We start from the raw sequence: 16,962 nt of genomic DNA on the forward strand, positions 1-16,962 counted from the left end.
GTGAATCCACCACGAACGGAATGGGTTAACAACGAAATTATTATCGGGATCAACTTAAGAAACTACCTATGGGTACAGCATAAAAAGGATCAAGAAAATGAGACAATACTAATTGAGTTTAAAAAAATCAGGGACCAAATTGCTAGATTAATACAATCTACCAAAAATGCCTACTTCTATAATCAATTTACGAAATATACTAACACTCCTAAAAAAATGTGGACACTTATAAACAATTTAGCTAACAACAAAATGTGTCAAAATAGCGCTCCTTCAAAAATTATTGTTAATTCTGATATGATTACTGGCAAAAAGGAAATATGTGAACTTTTTAATAAATATTTCTCAACCATAGGGTCAGTACTTGCGGAGAAAATACCTAGGAAATTTCATGATTGTTCTAAAATATTAGAATTTAATAAACAATACAATGCCACAAGTCACTCACTTACAACACTGCAGCCCTGTAATGCTGAGGAAATTATAAAAATTATCAAAGACCTTGATGCCAACTCTAGTAGTGGTATAGATAAAATTAGCGTTAAAATTATAAAAAAATTACAAAATCTAGTCTCGAATGTGCTGGCAAAATGCTTTAATAAACTAATGACTGAAGGGGAATTTCCCGATTCTCTTAAGGTTGCAAAAGTATCACCAATTTATAAATCTGGACCTAAGACCGACCCTGGAAATTATCGGCCGATCTCTGTATTGCCAGTTATGTCCAAAATATTAGAAAAACTTATACATAGTCGCCTATTAAATTACTTTGATTCCATTAACTTTATATCAGATCGCCAATATGGATTTAGACCTAAAAATAATACCACAATAGCGACAATAGATTTAGTAACAAAAATCAGAGACAATATAGATAAAAAGTACATTGTTCTGGGTGTATTCATTGACTTGAAAAAAGCTTTCGATACTGTAAGCCACATATTACTTTTAAACAAGCTTGAACATGCTGGTATCCAAGGAAACGCACTCAAAATGCTAAAATCTTATTTAACTAACCGACGCCAGATAGTTAAGATGAATGACGTCGAGAGTACTGCTCTACCCGTCACATACGGAGTACCGCAGGGATCCATATTAGGACCATTGTTATTCTTAACTTACATAAATCAGATTGCAGCACTTAATCTTCATGGTCATTTAACTTTATATGCAGACGATACTTGCTTATTTTATTTTGGAAAAAACATACATAATATCATCTCACAAGCCCAAGAGGATTTAGATACATTATTCGAGTGGTTTCAATGCAATTTACTATCTATCAATATTTCAAAAACATGTTTTACTATATTTAAAGCTAAAAACAAAAAGATTCCAGATCATAGACCATTAACTATTGATAACATTCTGCTCGAACGAAAACAATGTGAAAAATACCTCGGCTTAAAAATCGATAGCAATCTCAACTGGAACAATCAAATAGATCATATTAAAGACAAACTCTCGTCACTCACTGGCTCTCTCTACAATATAAGCAATTGTATACCTAAAAATATTCGTCTTACTATATACAACTCTCTTGTTAAATCACATTTACTATACCTAATAGAAATCTGGGGCAACTCAGGTAAAACAAAATTGCGAGAATTGCAAAGAGTACAAAACAAGATTATTAAAATATTGTTTCGCTATCCATATTTGACACCTACTTATAAAATTTTTGAAGATACAAAATTGATGGATATTAAGCAACTTTATATGTATACCACTTGTATTCTGATAAGAAAAATCTTAGACAAAAAAATTAATACCAATTTATCATTTACCAAAATTTCGGAAGTGTCTACACGTAGTAGACGTCGCCCTAGTTTACTTGTATTACCAAGACCTCGTACAAATTACTCCAAAAGAAACATCACCTATGAAGGAGCAGATATTTATAATAACTTACCGTCGAACATTAAAAATGTAAGCTCGTTCAACGTTTTTAAATCTCAACTCTCGAAATATATAACAGAAAACTTTTCTTATCCAAAGTCACATTAATCCAATCAAGTAATATAAAAAAGAACAAAATAAAACGTTGAGTGTGTATTTACAACTGTACTCCTAGCTATTTAACATTACCCATTTTGTCGCTTTTATTGTTTTAAACTATCCTTCTGGCTAATGATATTACTTATTGTTATTAGTCTCTAAGTTAACACTTTTTTACTTATTTATCGGTGGCGGTTAATTAGATAAACTAAATGTTATTTTGTATTCTCATGTAAGTGGCTTTATTGTCTTTTTTGGGAATAAATGATTTAAACCAAATAATAGTTAATTATTTTAATAATACTAAATAATTATATTGAAATAGACATTGAGACGAATTCGAACGATTCCAGTGGAGGATAGTTAAATGTAGAGCCGAATTAACATTTGGAATCGTTACTTAGAAATGAATGTGTGGCTGTTAGTATTATATATTATCTATAAGGTTTTCGTGACGTACTTTAAAGTGAAAGGCGGCAGAACACACTGTTTTATAGCTTATTTTTTTGTTGATATAAGCAGCTGGCTCGTTGGTCTAGGGGTATGATTTTCGCTTAGGGTGCGAGAGGTCCCGGGTTCAAATCCCGGACGAGCCCAAAATTTTAGATTTCATATAATTTTGCGACGGGAAAATATCCAAATAATGGGGAAATTAAACTTCTCTATAAATTAATTGAATGGTGATTAGACCATCGCATTTTTTTTTCTTTGAAATTGAGAAACAGCGAGACATGTTCTGCGGTGAATGCAATGTCAGTTTGAATCGTAATGTACGCCAAATATTAGCGCTGCAAATCACCAAACACCATTGCAACACGTTTGAGGATACTGTTTTTAATTTTACAAGTGTTTGTTAAGGACTCCAGCTTTGAAGCGAAATTACCCTTATAGTGTCTTTACCACCTATTACAGGCTCTTAAAAATAATTACGAGTTTACCAGTGATACACCAGCCAGTTATTATAAAATGGTCAAAGTCATATAATTTTAAAAAGCACGTACGATGTGTGACTTTCTTAAATCAGCTGTCGTCAGATACTTGCTGCAACTGTGTGATTATATAAAAGAGTTTTAAAGAAATGTAGCGATTCGCCGAAGTAATCAGTTGGCTCGTTGGTCTAGGGGTATGATTTTCGCTTAGGGTGCGAGAGGTCCCGGGTTCAAATCCCGGACGAGCCCAAATTTTTTATACTTTTTGAATTTTCGTACTTAAAAAAAATGACTTTTGGGTAATAAACCAACATACATGCAATGCCATCAGTTTATACATCTGATATAAAATAACAACCTTCCACGCGACACTTTAAAGGATCAAACAGCAATTGGTCCTTCGGGACGGAAATGCAATACAGACAGACGAAAATATTATTCCTACCTCGCGATCGCAATTTCAGATATTTCATACATAAAATAATAGCATCAATATCAAAGATCCCAAGATCATACATTTCCTGTTTAATGCTCTACAAATATTGTGGAGTGAGTAAACATGTCGAGATGTAGGTTCAATATTCTGCATCTGGAGGCATCGGGGATGTAGATAAGCGGTGTGTGTGACCGAGGACACATCTTGAAATATTATGTTTAAACGACGGATTAGAATTGAGAATGAGAACCCGGTCGTGTAGGTTCAAGAAGCGTTATTAAAGATTTGGATATTCAACGTTTTGAAGCGTAGGTATAGCAAATTATTCTTATTCAAAGTTAGATTGTGGGCTTCGTTTTCACTATGAACAATCTGTATTTGTAACTTTGGACCATTTCAGTACCAGAGGTAACCCTAATAACACATCTGAAAATAATCCATAAGACAAATCATCTTTAGCAGAATCACAAGGAATGTGATGTAGTAGTGATACTCTTGCTTCACCAATCGGAATTTCCATAACCCATTTTTCCAACAAGCTTATTCCTTTTTGCCACATACAAACAGACACGCCTAAATTATGACATCCAGTTTTTTGCGCCGGGTTTTAATCGAGTCATTAAATTTTGAGTGCATACTTCAACTGAAGACGTTATTCATGTGAAAGGAGAAATAAACCAACAACAAACAAACTCTCACAATTAAGATGAATTTAACAAAAACTTATTCATTGAAAACTGTCCAACTGATCGGGTTTTAGAGCATACCAAAGAAACAAACATAGATACGTGCACTCAAAAACGATAACTCTCCTTTTGACGTTATCTGAAAAAGACACGAAAACGCCATCTAAAATATTACCGCAGTTAAAAAGTTTGGTCATAACCATTTGACACCTAAGGTACTATTTCCCACTATTAATATCTCAGATGCCATCAAAACATTCGAACCAAGCTCATAAAACTGAATACAAAATGTTTTAAAACGTGCAAGATACAAAATATCAATTCGATGTTCTGGTAAAATTTTAAACTTTCCATATTTCGTATTCGTTCTGGCAAAACAAATATTTAAAAAGTATTGATGCACGATCCTTGTGTCTTTGGGAGCAAGCGGGTTTCCGCGCGGAGCTTGAACAAGCAGGATTATGTAAATCTAACGGATCTAGACTAGTGTTTGCAGGTGTTCCACACCTAGGTTTTACCTGTGATGCAGGATGCCTATAATCTTGGGTTTTTTTAAGAACTTGCATCTTCATATGTTTGAATTCTTTAGAAATAATATATTTACTTTAGTAAAGAATATTATAAATTATCTCAAAAGAAATATTAAAAGTAACGGTGAACATAAACTTAAGGTAATTCAAAAGCCTTATTGTATGTTAAAAGTCAATGTATTTCATACAATTGTTTGTCCTTATACTGTAGATGGAGTTCATGAGAGAAATTTGAAAAAAATTGGGCTCGTCCGGGATTTGAACCCGGGACCTCTCGCACCCTAAGCGAAAATCATACCCCTAGACCAACGAGCCGATAGTAATAATATTAAAATATACGTGCGTTTAACACACGTTCTTTTAGTCACGCCTTTCACTTGCGGAAGGCACTGTATAACATCTGATTATATTAATCAGTAGTTTTATTGCGCAAGGTCAGTCATAAAACTACACTAAATACTGTTGTGTAGGACGATATGGGTAAAGGATAGGGAAGAGTAACTGAAATATCTTTACAAATATATTCACAGGCACAGATTTTACTTGTAGAAGTATCTCTTGGAAGTTTGGGATTCTCTTGCTGCTAGATAAATGCGTGATGTTTCTTTTAAAGTGCCAACAAGCTAACATAATCATTAATAGATTTAAAAAATCTTTAAAACAACGTTTTTAAATATCACTTCATATTTTTTTTATCAAAATCAGTTCAGCCGTCTTTATAGCTGTAAATTGCATTGTCGTCGAGTTTGAAGCCGTCCTGAAAATTTCAGTCTGCTAGCTAATTCAGAAGTGTCTCAAAATTGAAATGCGAAAAATCCAACTAGATCGACAAACAAACAAGAAAAGTGAGTGTATAAAAACGTGAGGAAATTACAGGACATTCTTATAATCCCCTTTATGCTTTTATACGATGTAATTCAGTTTTTGAGTTTTCAGTGATCGAGAATTGGCGCCGACAAAGTCGATGGTATAAATTAGTTGATAGTAAGTTACACAACTCACACACGATTGCATTAATCTTTATTAAACTGAATGATAAACAATTTGGTTTCAGAGCGGGTCTTTCAACAGAAAGTGCAATCCTGACTCTCAAACAGACTGTCCATTACTATACATCTAGGCAAACACCAGTGTACGCCTGCTATTTAGACCTCTCTAAGGCTTTTGACCTTGTGTCATATAATATATTGTGGGATAAGTTGCGTAACACAACAGTCTCCAGGGAGATAGTATCTGTATTGGAGCATTGGTATGACAACCAAACAAATAATGTAAGATGGGCTGGCATTCTTTCGGACGAGTACAGGCTGGAGTGCGGCGTAAGGCAGGGGGGGTTAACTTCCCCTCGCCTTTTCAACCTGTACGTAAATGAGCTGCTTGAGGAGCTTAGCAGCACCGGGATTGGGTGTCATGTTGACGGGGTATGTATTAATAACATAAGCTACGCTGATGACATGGTGCTGTTGAGTCCCTCAATCAGTGCATTGAGAAGAATGCTTCGTATCTGTGAGTCGTACGCTGTGGCCCATGGGCTCAAATATAATCCAACTAAGAGTGAATTTATGGTGTTCTATGCTGGAAATAAATGTTATGAGGTCGTACCAGACATTCATTTATGCGGTGCTACAGTAAATAGAGTAGATAAGTTTAAGTATTTGGGCCACTGGGTGACCGATGATATGCGAGATAATATAGATATCGAAAGGGAGCGCAGGTCGCTGGCTGTCCGTTGTAATATGTTGGCCCGTAGGTTTGCACGCTGTAGTGATCAAGTGAAGAAGACACTATTCAAAGCATACTGCCAGTCTTTCTACACGTGCAGCTTATGGATCAGCTATTCGCAGCGGGCATACAGCGACCTGCGAGTCCAGTACAATAATGCGTTCCGGGTGCTGATGGGACTACCTCGGTTCTGCAGTGCGTCTAGCATGTTTGCGGGGGCTATCATTGACGGCTTTTCTGCAATAATGCGTAAGCGTTGCGCCTCCATGCTTGAACGGCTGCGATCCAGTACCAATAGCATCCTGTGCGTATTATCTGACCGATGGGACTCACCGCTGCTCAGGCGATGGGTGCAACTTCACACAGTAAAATAACCATGATTGCATATTGAAATTGCGGAGTGTCACATCGGACAGTACATATACATATATATAATTGTAATTAAACCATGTTTACTAACACTAGTTCTTAAGTTGTTTTTTTTGTGTGTAACTAACCAAACTATGGATACTGGTCCGAAATAAAGTTTTTATTATTATTATTATTATTATTACCTCATATCAAGTCACGTGAAAGGAAAGCAACGATTCGAGTCTTAAGTCAGTTGGCTCGTTGGTCTAGGGGTATGATTTTCGCTTAGGGTGCGAGAGGTCCCGGGTTCAAATCCCGGACGAGCCCAATTTTTTTACACTTCTTCCTATATTTTCAGAAAACTTTATACATGTTCGTATGTACCTACTAAATACACAACACTTCGGCGCTTAGTTTCAGCTGTATCAGAATAGTTAATCCAGTAGTTTGTATTGACTCAAGTCTTGACTGTTAAATTCAATTGGTACCTTAGATACGCGGTTAGGACCAGAAACATGATCTTACCCGAGTGGGTGGTCCTTGTCGCCTCACATTTGCAACAAGAGGATTTACGTGTACCGTAGTAAGATGCGCACAGATTTGCAATGCAAATTGTTCGCCGTGCAGGTTGCTTGGAGTGTCACTAACTTTGGAGCGGAGACGGACTAGAATGGTGCACTAAGCTTTTTAATAAGAGCTGGAAAATTCACGGAAAAAAGGACTTGAAGAAGGCTGGGGATAGAAAAAGTTAGGTATTTCGTTAGGTCATACAGATTTCGTTGAAAACGTAGAACTTTCCTGTAATTTAGAAAATAATCATTCGTAAGATAAATCATAGTGATCTTAAGAGAAAAATAGATATCAAAAACCGATAAGTGCAATGTTGTAAAGTACCACTTTCTTGTTAGTTTAGTTGAAACCGAGATTTATATCTATTTTCTAGACAAGTTAACAGAAGATTACTGTAAGAAGAATGGTCAAATTTTTATGGTGCGATCAAGGGAATTACTCCAAATGTTTCAGAAGCATTCTATCCACCTTTTTTAATGGTAATATTAAATAACATTGTAATTCAAATCGTTGATTAAAATGTAATCAAAATTTAATGACTTTATATAATTCGATCATTGTACAAATGATTTGTAATTAGTGTTCATATAATTTACGAATTTAATGATTTGGTTTATTTTGTTATTTAATAATTGGCATCATGATTAATCTGGTTTAGTTGTATGCCTTTTAAGTCCATACCATCAATGAAAAACGTGATTCGAATGATGAACCAAATTCCTAAACCTAATTGATTGGCTTTGGTAGAAACCAGATCGCGCCTTATACTACTTCTCACCTTAATGACTTGGCCAACTAAATGATAGAACATTTTTATCTTAAACTATTCGTGGTGATTGGGATCAGTCACACCAGCAGCGTTAACAATCAAACATTTTAATGTAACCAAAACCTACGTAATGACTGAATCAGAAATTTTTAATTTACCCGGGTTTAAGGTAGCATGATGAACATTAGTAAATCCAACTGATGGTCAGTTATCATCTGCAGGTATTCACCTGCCAGCGCCGACGGACAGCGAACGTCAGACGGGGTAATTAGCGCGTCCGACTTATGAGGGCCGGGTGACTGACAAACGGCCACTAATCCGCACACGACCAACATCTGCGGCTGCAGAGTTTTTACAGACACTGTCGCCAATTAGAGACAATTAATCTGGTGTATATTCAAACTTTTGTTATAAGCCTGTTACCGTTGTCGACAAATATAAAAATCTTGCTTAAAAACTTCTTTATAACTCTGTGTTAAGAACTCCTGCTTGAACCCACCTGAACTCCTGTCCTTATAGGTGTTTTGTTGGTGGAAGTGGCTTCTTGAAACTTAACTATTACATTACTCAGTTTAAGAGTTTGCCAAAAGAGGTGTCGGACTACTTATCTTTCATGATTTCACCTTTAAGAGCCATTCAGAGTCAAAAAGTGGAATTAAGTGCTTTAATTAAAAGGCACAAACGGACCATTAAACCAGTTATAAAAGTCGAATGCCCATATAAGCCAGTGGTATTAAAAAAACAATAAAAAATCTACAATATATTTATAACAATACAACAGTTGAATTAATCGTTCATTCAGTTCCGTCCCACGCCGAGTCCTCCTGTACAGATAAAACAACAAAACGAACATATAAATCAATTTTTATTGAAAGCGAGGGTATTCGGAAATCAGCGGGTTGATAAAAATGCTTTATGATAAATTTCACGCAAACATTTTGGGGTTAAACTTTGTAAAGATTATTTGTGTACTCATGTTTCATTGTGGGGATGAATTTTATGTTTCACCCTGAATTTCAACCTTATACTGTCAGAGATAAGAGTGCTGTGCGGAGATTCAAATAAATACAGATATGGAATATACGGGTCGTTGCGACCTGTCTCAAACATTGTTGTGGTGTTGAATTTACAGGGAAATGTTACTGGAAGTCTTGTGTGCATGACAGTGGCTTTATACATACATGTTTATGAAATTCTGCTTATAAAGTAAGAATCAAGCCTTTAGATGCTTTTACTTAATTACTTTTTTGGTTTGTGCCAAATATAAGCAACGTAGTCTTGCGCCTTATTTTTAGTATTTCTTTATTTAAATGTATTTCAACCTATTCAACCCTATTTTTTCTTGGCGAGGTATGGTAATCCTCATGGACATCCTTTTCCTCCGGGGAGGAAATGGGAGTATCTGACTCTTACTGACTAAACCTGAACTGCCGTGCTACGTCATCTACGTTTTTGTGTCAGTGTATGGCAATGCGTTGCAATCCTTTAAACACAACCCTAAACATTCAACAAAAACATTTATTTCTAACTCAAAACAAAGAGTAACAGTGCATTATTTCACAGCGTATCCATCTAAATTGAATCTGACATTACAATCCTAGCGTCCAATGTCACGCAACACGATACTAACAACGTGCTACACCGGTACATGTCGGTACGTCGCGACATTTTCCATCTGAATGCTCCTCCCGACATTGTGGCTAAATGGAGTTTTTATGATGTCACTAAAATTATTATTATTGTCAGTCGTCATAATGGACGGAGGACGGCAAATTTTTTACTCGAATGAACACTGAAATAGTAAAAGTCTGTGCGGTGAGGATGAAATTGGACGTGGGTTGAAATTTGTGACATAGGTTTTGTTTGTTGCTTACAGTAGCTTTATTTCATATCACATTTACAGTGTCATCAGACAAACCCCACGTACATAAAACTAATAGAAATGTAGACGACGCCATTTTTAATAACCGGGTTGAAATGAAACCTCTAAACAACAAACACGAGTAGTCTAAGTGAAATTCTAAATTAGACGCTCCTTACCAACAAAGTTGCTATTGGCTTGTAGTAATATAAATAGGTATATCAATGATTGACTCAATAATGGAAATATTTATGTATTCTGTGAAAACTTAACCTATAATTTCCACACAACATTAACCAACAACGACTCAAAGTCGATTCACAATGACCTTGAAAAGAAAAATCAAACAACCCTATCAATTATTTGTAGAATAGCTAATGTACTATAGTTGGATGCAGGAATATAGGTACAATAACATGAAACAACCGATTTTATTTCTTTTACTTTAAGCCTTAAATTCATTTACGCGTTTTCACATGATGTATGTGTCTTTCACTGTACAGTCCAATACAAAAGTCTATTAAGAAATCAGTTTAAGTTATCGAAGTGTAAAAAATGTTTTTAAGTGTTATTTAAACACACTTTATCTGTGAAACGGGCTCGCGAAACTGAGGGTTTCGATAAAATAGGCTAAAGAACATATAGATAACATAACCACCCATCAAACTCATGACTGTAGCAATCGTTACTTAACCTATATATTTATTTCCATTATAAGTAACGAAAGTCTAAAACCATATTAATTTTTTTTTTTTTTTTTTTTTTTATCCTGGGACAACTCACACACGGTTATCTGATCCCAAGCTAAGCAGAGCTTGTGTTATGGTAACCAGACAACTGATAAACTTACTTATATATTTCTAAATACATACATATTATAGATAAATTACACCCAGACACCAGAACGAATGATCATGCTCATCACACATCATTTGTCCTAGGTGGGAATCGAACCCACGACCTCCGGTATAGCAGTCAGGGTCACTAACCACTAGACCAACAGGCCCGTCAGAGAATTAAACAGTGTTGTTTATATTATTTCAATAGCCTTTTATTCCTGATCATATTTATGAGTACCTACAAGTTATAAATTGACAGATTTAATACTGAAGGCCGTTTTATAGGTCACAGTGTACGATGCGAAGTGGACCGCGTTAGATGACTGCCCAAAGCATGAACCTACGTACAATATGTAGCTACCTATGTATATGTGATACCACCCCATTATAACAGCTTGTCGTCCAAAATTAGCTGATCGTTCGGTAATTAACGCTTTAACGGAGTTATATACATTGCTGCTTCGTTTAATGCTAGTTAGGCACTTTATAGAAGACTAGCTGTCGCCCGCGACTTCGTCCCCGTGAGTAGAAGGTATAAATTATGATTTAGGTATACCTGCCCGGTTTTTTTCACACTTTCCATTATATCTTAGCTCCTATTAGTCGCAGCGTGATGGTTTATAGCCTAAAGCCTTCCTCGATGAATGGTCTATTCAACACAAAAATATTTTTTCGATTTGCACCAGTAGTTCCTGAGATTAGCGCGTTCAAACAAACAAACAAACTCTTCAGCTTTATATATTAGTATAGATATAACAATTTATATGTAACTACAATTTAATCAATTCAATACTATTTAACAGAGTAACTCCTGAAGCTTTTTGCTGGTTCTGCATCATCGGTGTGACACGTTAGAATCGTATTTTTTTACGTGTTAAATAAGATGCCTCCGATGTTTCAGGAAATCTATCTCATACTGTTTACATTTTTTAATGAGATATGAATTAGAATGTCATTATAGTAACAATTTGGTTAAAGTTTTTTTTTTACATTACCATGCCAGGAAGCCAGTATTGGGCGGAGGACCGGGTGTTGTGAGATGCCTAAGTGCAATGGTCGACCTCGATATGCCCAAATGAAAGCCATTTGTAATAGACATAAAATCATGAAACAATTGAGCTTCATACAAGTGTTCAGTTCAGTACGAAATTCAACATTCAAGAGCCATTCATAAAACAATTTCAAAATCAAGAATAGTCCACAGAATAAAATAATATATTCACAAGAAAACGTTTAGGTCATTACTTTAATAGTTAACAGTTTGTCAAAGTTAAGATAATAAATGTCCAAAATGAATAATATATTCGCCAGTAACTTTGTAGTTTAATATCTGTCTTTTAACGAAGCCGTTAAATATGTATCGCTAAGTGCCTAAAAATTCAAAGTTTATTTTATTGCCTAACTTAGACTATATAAATATTAAATACAGTCATTAGTAGAATACTTGAAGACTTTGTCAATGGTTTAAGGACAAAAATGAAATAGTTTTAGAAGCTGACTCCATACTTTTTTTGGTGAGGCAAGGGGATCCTCGTCAATTCTTCGTTAGAGGAAGAGGTCAGTGTAAAACTCTTGCTGACTTAACCTGAAACTCCGTGCAACACGTCTTCCACATTCGGCTGGGGACCGGTAATGCATTGTATTTCATTACACACAGCTGAATCCGTCATGCCTATCCCATTTTTTTATCTGTAAGGTAAGAAGAATCTGTAAGATAATTGCGAAACAGAATCATTCCTCTCCATATTATAGTGTCGCATCTCTTAAACGAAATAAGCAAAATAACTCTAAAACTCTATATTGGAATTGAAAACCATAAATAGTAACATTATGCCTCAGTGGACGGTCTAATCGCTAAGGGTAATCTCTTACAGACAACCTTTAGATGGATTTTATATTCAAGCAGCAAAATTTATGAGGGCAATCCACGGGTCACGGTTATACATAATTATAATACATAAAACATATATTTAATAATAGATCATAGATACATCGTAAAAAATCCTCAGAACAAAACTGTATCTAAATTGATCTGTGACACAAGTACTTAGACTCGCATCAACAGACCACGTTATAAAATTCCAGATTGTGGACTAAGGCATTGCCTGTTAGTACCATCTGAAGTTTTTAGTCTTTTACAGCCCCATTGGGGCGGCAGTAAAGGGAGCATCGATTAACGTTTTATAGTAATGCTCTTGTGCTTCGGGTTTTACGGGGACCGGATCACTTAGCACTCTGGTGCGATGCTGTAGTTTGAAGTAGGTAGGTGAAGTTAGGGCGAGTCGAAAAAGTAGAACCGGGCTGGTGACGCTGAGAGTGCCAAATAGGCAATAAATTTAATTATCGTTGCTCAATTTCAGTCTCCGTTTTTAGTAGTTTTTGAAATCTATGAAAATGAAGACTACATAATGGTTCATGAGATACAACCTGTTTAAAATCGGACATATTGTTAGATAGCGGTGTTTCAATATTATAGTTCCATTACACCTTTTAGGCACGAAACACTAAAAAACAATACGTTATATATAATTAAAAAGAACGAGCAAAAAAATATTTTAAACAACTTTCAATTCGACGAAGACAAAAGCTGTTATGTGCTTCGAAATAATGTCCAAATCTTGACCATATAATGTATCAGTTATCTTAATATACCATCAAAATACAAAACAATATATAAGAACTACAATAGCCAAGTAATACCTACTAATGACGTAATTGTAAGATAGATACGCAACACAATTCAACAATCATTGCTCGCTTAGCGCCTGTTGGCAATTTACTAGCAACTTGTTACACGGCAGTGTAAATGGTCGCTGCGATAATATCCAATTTGTCCAAGTGTGTTTAGAAATACAGCGGCATTATTACTTAATGCAACCATATGGGATAGAGGAATTAATAAAGTTTATGAAATTATAATGATACTGTTTATGTAATATCGCACTTCCGTCTGTACCATAACACCATAACACATGCACATTATTAAAAAAATCTCAGGTGTGCTAGTTTCCTCGCGATGTTTTTAATTCATATGAATTCAAAAAGACATTGGTAAATTGGATTGTTATGATAATAGTTAGTCCAAAGTAAATACCACTTTTATTTTCAGACGCTGACATTGTTTGTGAGTTGTTTGGACTTTAAAACTCTCTGAAAAATATCTTTGGATACCAACAGTAACTAAGTGGCTTTAAAAAAGTCACCAATTTAAATAATATTCTTGATGCTTTTCATTATACTTGTTTATATCAGCCTGTTTTTACTTCATACGATAAAGATTGAGGCAAATATAATGATACCGTGTAATAGAGTAAAGCACAAAAGGTTGAACCTTCAAGTGAACGAACTACTTTGCTTACGTCAGCAAGATGTCGTTAAAAGCCTAAAAATGTTAGTACTTAGCGTTTCTTCAAGGCTCATTTGATTCACTTGTAACGTTATAGGCTTTCGCCTAAATGTTAGGTAGCAGACACATTTGTGAACAACTTCTAGTTGCGTAAGGGTTTATGGCAAAGAACAGACTGGTTTTTTTTTAAATACGGCACCTTACTAAGGCCTTTAGCCCTTGTGGCGCTTGAGGTTTCATAACCATTCAAAGCCATTCAGCCTCAGGACAAGCATTCAAGATCACGCAAATGCTTGTCCTATGCAGGGATCGAACTCGCGACACGTCGCCGTCTGTGGGTATGGCGTGGTGAACTACACCACTCGGCTAACCGTGATTTGTTTCATAGGTACCCATATACAGGATCCTTATTGTAATTATTGTTGAGACTTGGTTCAATAACAGGGGGTTCTAGATTATTATCGTATAAGAATATTAACATTTGAAAAAAAAAAAACGATATGTGTATGTGTACTCACCTCAACAAAACCCTCAGTCTGACTTGCAAATAGTATGATGTATGCTGATAATGATACGAAAATCCTCTTAGCTAACAGCTGGTGCCTAACGTGTGTCACTAAATATTCCAAGGATTTTACGAATTGTGATTCACGTTCGATAAATTCTATGTTCACCCATTGTCAATGTGCTTTAACCTATATATTTCTGTTACATAATAAACTTCTTAGTTAAGTGACATTTCGCGCATAATTTAACTGTACAATCCGTAAAAGTTTAAAAATAATTTATTAGTGCCTATAAAACAGAGAATAAGGTGGTTTACAGTAAAATCAAAACATTATTAATCTGTGTATGGCATCAATAGGTATTTTTCAAAAAATCATGCCCAAAATCAAGATTTTGAACATACATACCTAGCCTGAAATAAGAAAGGGCGAACCTCAATACCCTGAAGGATACCTTCAACCCTGTACTCCTTGAGACCTATGCTTACTTGCTCCAAAAAGACCTACACTATACAAAAACTATAACCTAGACGGGTTTAAATATCATCGTTATAACGTAACCCGATGTTTCCGGCCAAGCTACGAGATATGAGCCTTAAAGTATTGCACATTCATATCGGATGGCTTACATAAATCCTGAATTTCGCATTGCCTTAATGGATATTGGTAGTAAAACAGCTGAGGATGTATATCGTGCATAAAGTTCTGATATCTTCCGTCTTATATAGTCCCGTTTAACTTAATCCAGATTGGTTTACTAATGTGTTTTTTGTACAAATTTTAATAGCATAGTTATAATATAAATTTAAACATTTACATTCGGATTATTGCACTGGTCTGGCATTAACTACAAACCTTAAAAAAGACCTTAAAAGTCCTTAAAGAAATCCTATTTCTAAGACCTCGCTGTCGTCTGCTGGTCCTTGGGTTACCAGAAACACATCATCCGTCCGGAAGTCTGATAAAACAACAAAAACGCAAACTACAAATCGAAGTTAGGTATATCGATTTTTACGGTTTTAGTTTTCATGGCAGTTTTCTTTTGCATATTTGGTATTGTTTAGCCTATTCGATACCCATACCCTTTGTTTTTGTTTTGTTTGTCTTCTGTTTTACCAAAAACTACAGTGCTTGAAGAGAACAGGCATTGGTCTGAGTTCAAAGGGGAATGGAGGATAATTCAATCAAAAAATAATGAATCTGGTTTAAGCACGTCTTCCTTAAAATGTGCAGAGAAACCTTTAATGAATTATTCTTCTTTATTGAGTTAATACTACAATCATAAATACAAGCAATGATATGTAGATAAAATCGGTTTCTAATTCGAAAAAATTCCAAAAAGCTCTTGAAGCTTAATTTTCCTAATGGAAACCAAAAAATAAATACGAGTAGGTAGTAATTACCACTCGAACCAGTGACATAGAGGAAATAAATCCTGGTATTCTGAAGTATATCGAAATAAGGGTTCACAAGAAGACTGAAGAATTTATTTCAAAGGATCAAAGGTATACCTGAGCCCTTTATCTATAGTTTTATAGTTCCTTTATGTGCCCTTGTTACCCTTTCTTTTCATCGGATCAAAGAACACGTGTTTACTATTCATAAATGTACTTTGGACGGTGTAATGAAAGGTGGAATGTTTCACGAAATATGTTCATCTGAATTTTGGAACATTCTTACTTAAATACTTGCTATCTACAAAATGTTGTTGCGCATTTTTGGATTGTCCTTCTCCGAATATTATTATGAAACGTAATTCCGACGGAGTTTGTTTTAAAATAGATGAAATTATTATGGCAGTTATTTATGTATTAGGAAGCTAAAAAAAAATTATTTACAGTTCATCTCCTCATTTATACCGAAAAAATCAAAGTATCATTTGCAATATGAAAAATCATTCATTATAATTTACAAATTCAATCGGTTGAGAAGTCTTGGTCTACAATGTCTAAACTAGCACGTGACCTCTGCTGGGATACATTTTTTATTACGTAGTACGTACACATAATATAGTCTGTAGCTGTAATAATAAAGCTTGTCCGTATGTCCGGAAGGATTAGGAGCTCACACAGGTATTCCGTCGGAATTAAACGGGCGCAGGGCGTATCCAATTTCCGCAAACAACGTATATACACATAATAATTTATTTTCGACAACGTTTTTCGTATGAAAACAATATTTTCACTAGAGCAGACAGGTAATGAGTAAAAAAATATTCGTTCAATGTCTTTTATATTGTTAAATAATCGTGTTGTAATTATTTGTATTTGAAAGACGAACTTCGATTCGGCACACCACCATGCGGCTCATGATTAGAGACTCCTGTTGATTTTAAAACTAGCCAAGTAATCCTGAGAACTACGTGAGTAAATCATAGTAATTAATTACCCACTCACAAATAATACCTACACCATTAATT

The 16,962-nt window shown here is 35.1% G+C and overlaps 1 protein-coding gene and 4 non-coding genes across 5 annotated transcripts; 4 read left to right on the forward strand and 1 right to left on the reverse strand.

Annotated features, from left to right (window-relative positions):
• Positions 1-1,035: 1,035 nt before the first annotated feature.
• LOC113503928 lies at positions 1,036-6,779 on the forward strand. The gene is made up of 2 exons (XM_026886071.1): positions 1,036-1,106; positions 5,634-6,779. The coding sequence occupies exons 1-2, from the start codon at positions 1,036-1,038 to the stop codon at positions 6,673-6,675; spliced, it is 1,113 nt and encodes a 370-aa protein (XP_026741872.1). The 3' UTR covers positions 6,676-6,779.
• Trnap-agg lies at positions 2,523-2,594 on the forward strand. The gene has a single exon. It is a non-coding gene; the product is annotated as a tRNA-Pro (tRNA).
• Positions 3,105-3,176, forward strand: Trnap-agg. Its single transcript has one exon. It is a non-coding gene; the product is annotated as a tRNA-Pro (tRNA).
• Trnap-agg lies at positions 4,823-4,894 on the reverse strand. Its single transcript has one exon. It is a non-coding gene; the product is annotated as a tRNA-Pro (tRNA).
• A 128-nt stretch (positions 6,780-6,907) lies between the features above and the next one.
• Positions 6,908-6,979, forward strand: Trnap-agg. The gene has a single exon. It is a non-coding gene; the product is annotated as a tRNA-Pro (tRNA).
• The last annotated feature ends 9,983 nt before the right edge of the window (positions 6,980-16,962 follow it).

The sequence above is a fragment of the Trichoplusia ni genome, chromosome 20 (assembly GCF_003590095.1).
Source record: "Trichoplusia ni isolate ovarian cell line Hi5 chromosome 20, tn1, whole genome shotgun sequence".
NCBI classification, from domain to species: domain Eukaryota; kingdom Metazoa; phylum Arthropoda; class Insecta; order Lepidoptera; family Noctuidae; genus Trichoplusia; species Trichoplusia ni.

Coding starts and splice junctions, on each gene's coding strand:
- LOC113503928 (XM_026886071.1), top strand. CDS start 1,036: ATGAATGACGTCGAGAGTACTGCTCTACCCGTCACATACGGAGTACCG. Junction 1,107..5,633: donor GGATCCATATTAGGACCATT/GTTATTCTTAAC, acceptor ATTTGGTTTCAG/AGCGGGTCTTTCAACAGAAA.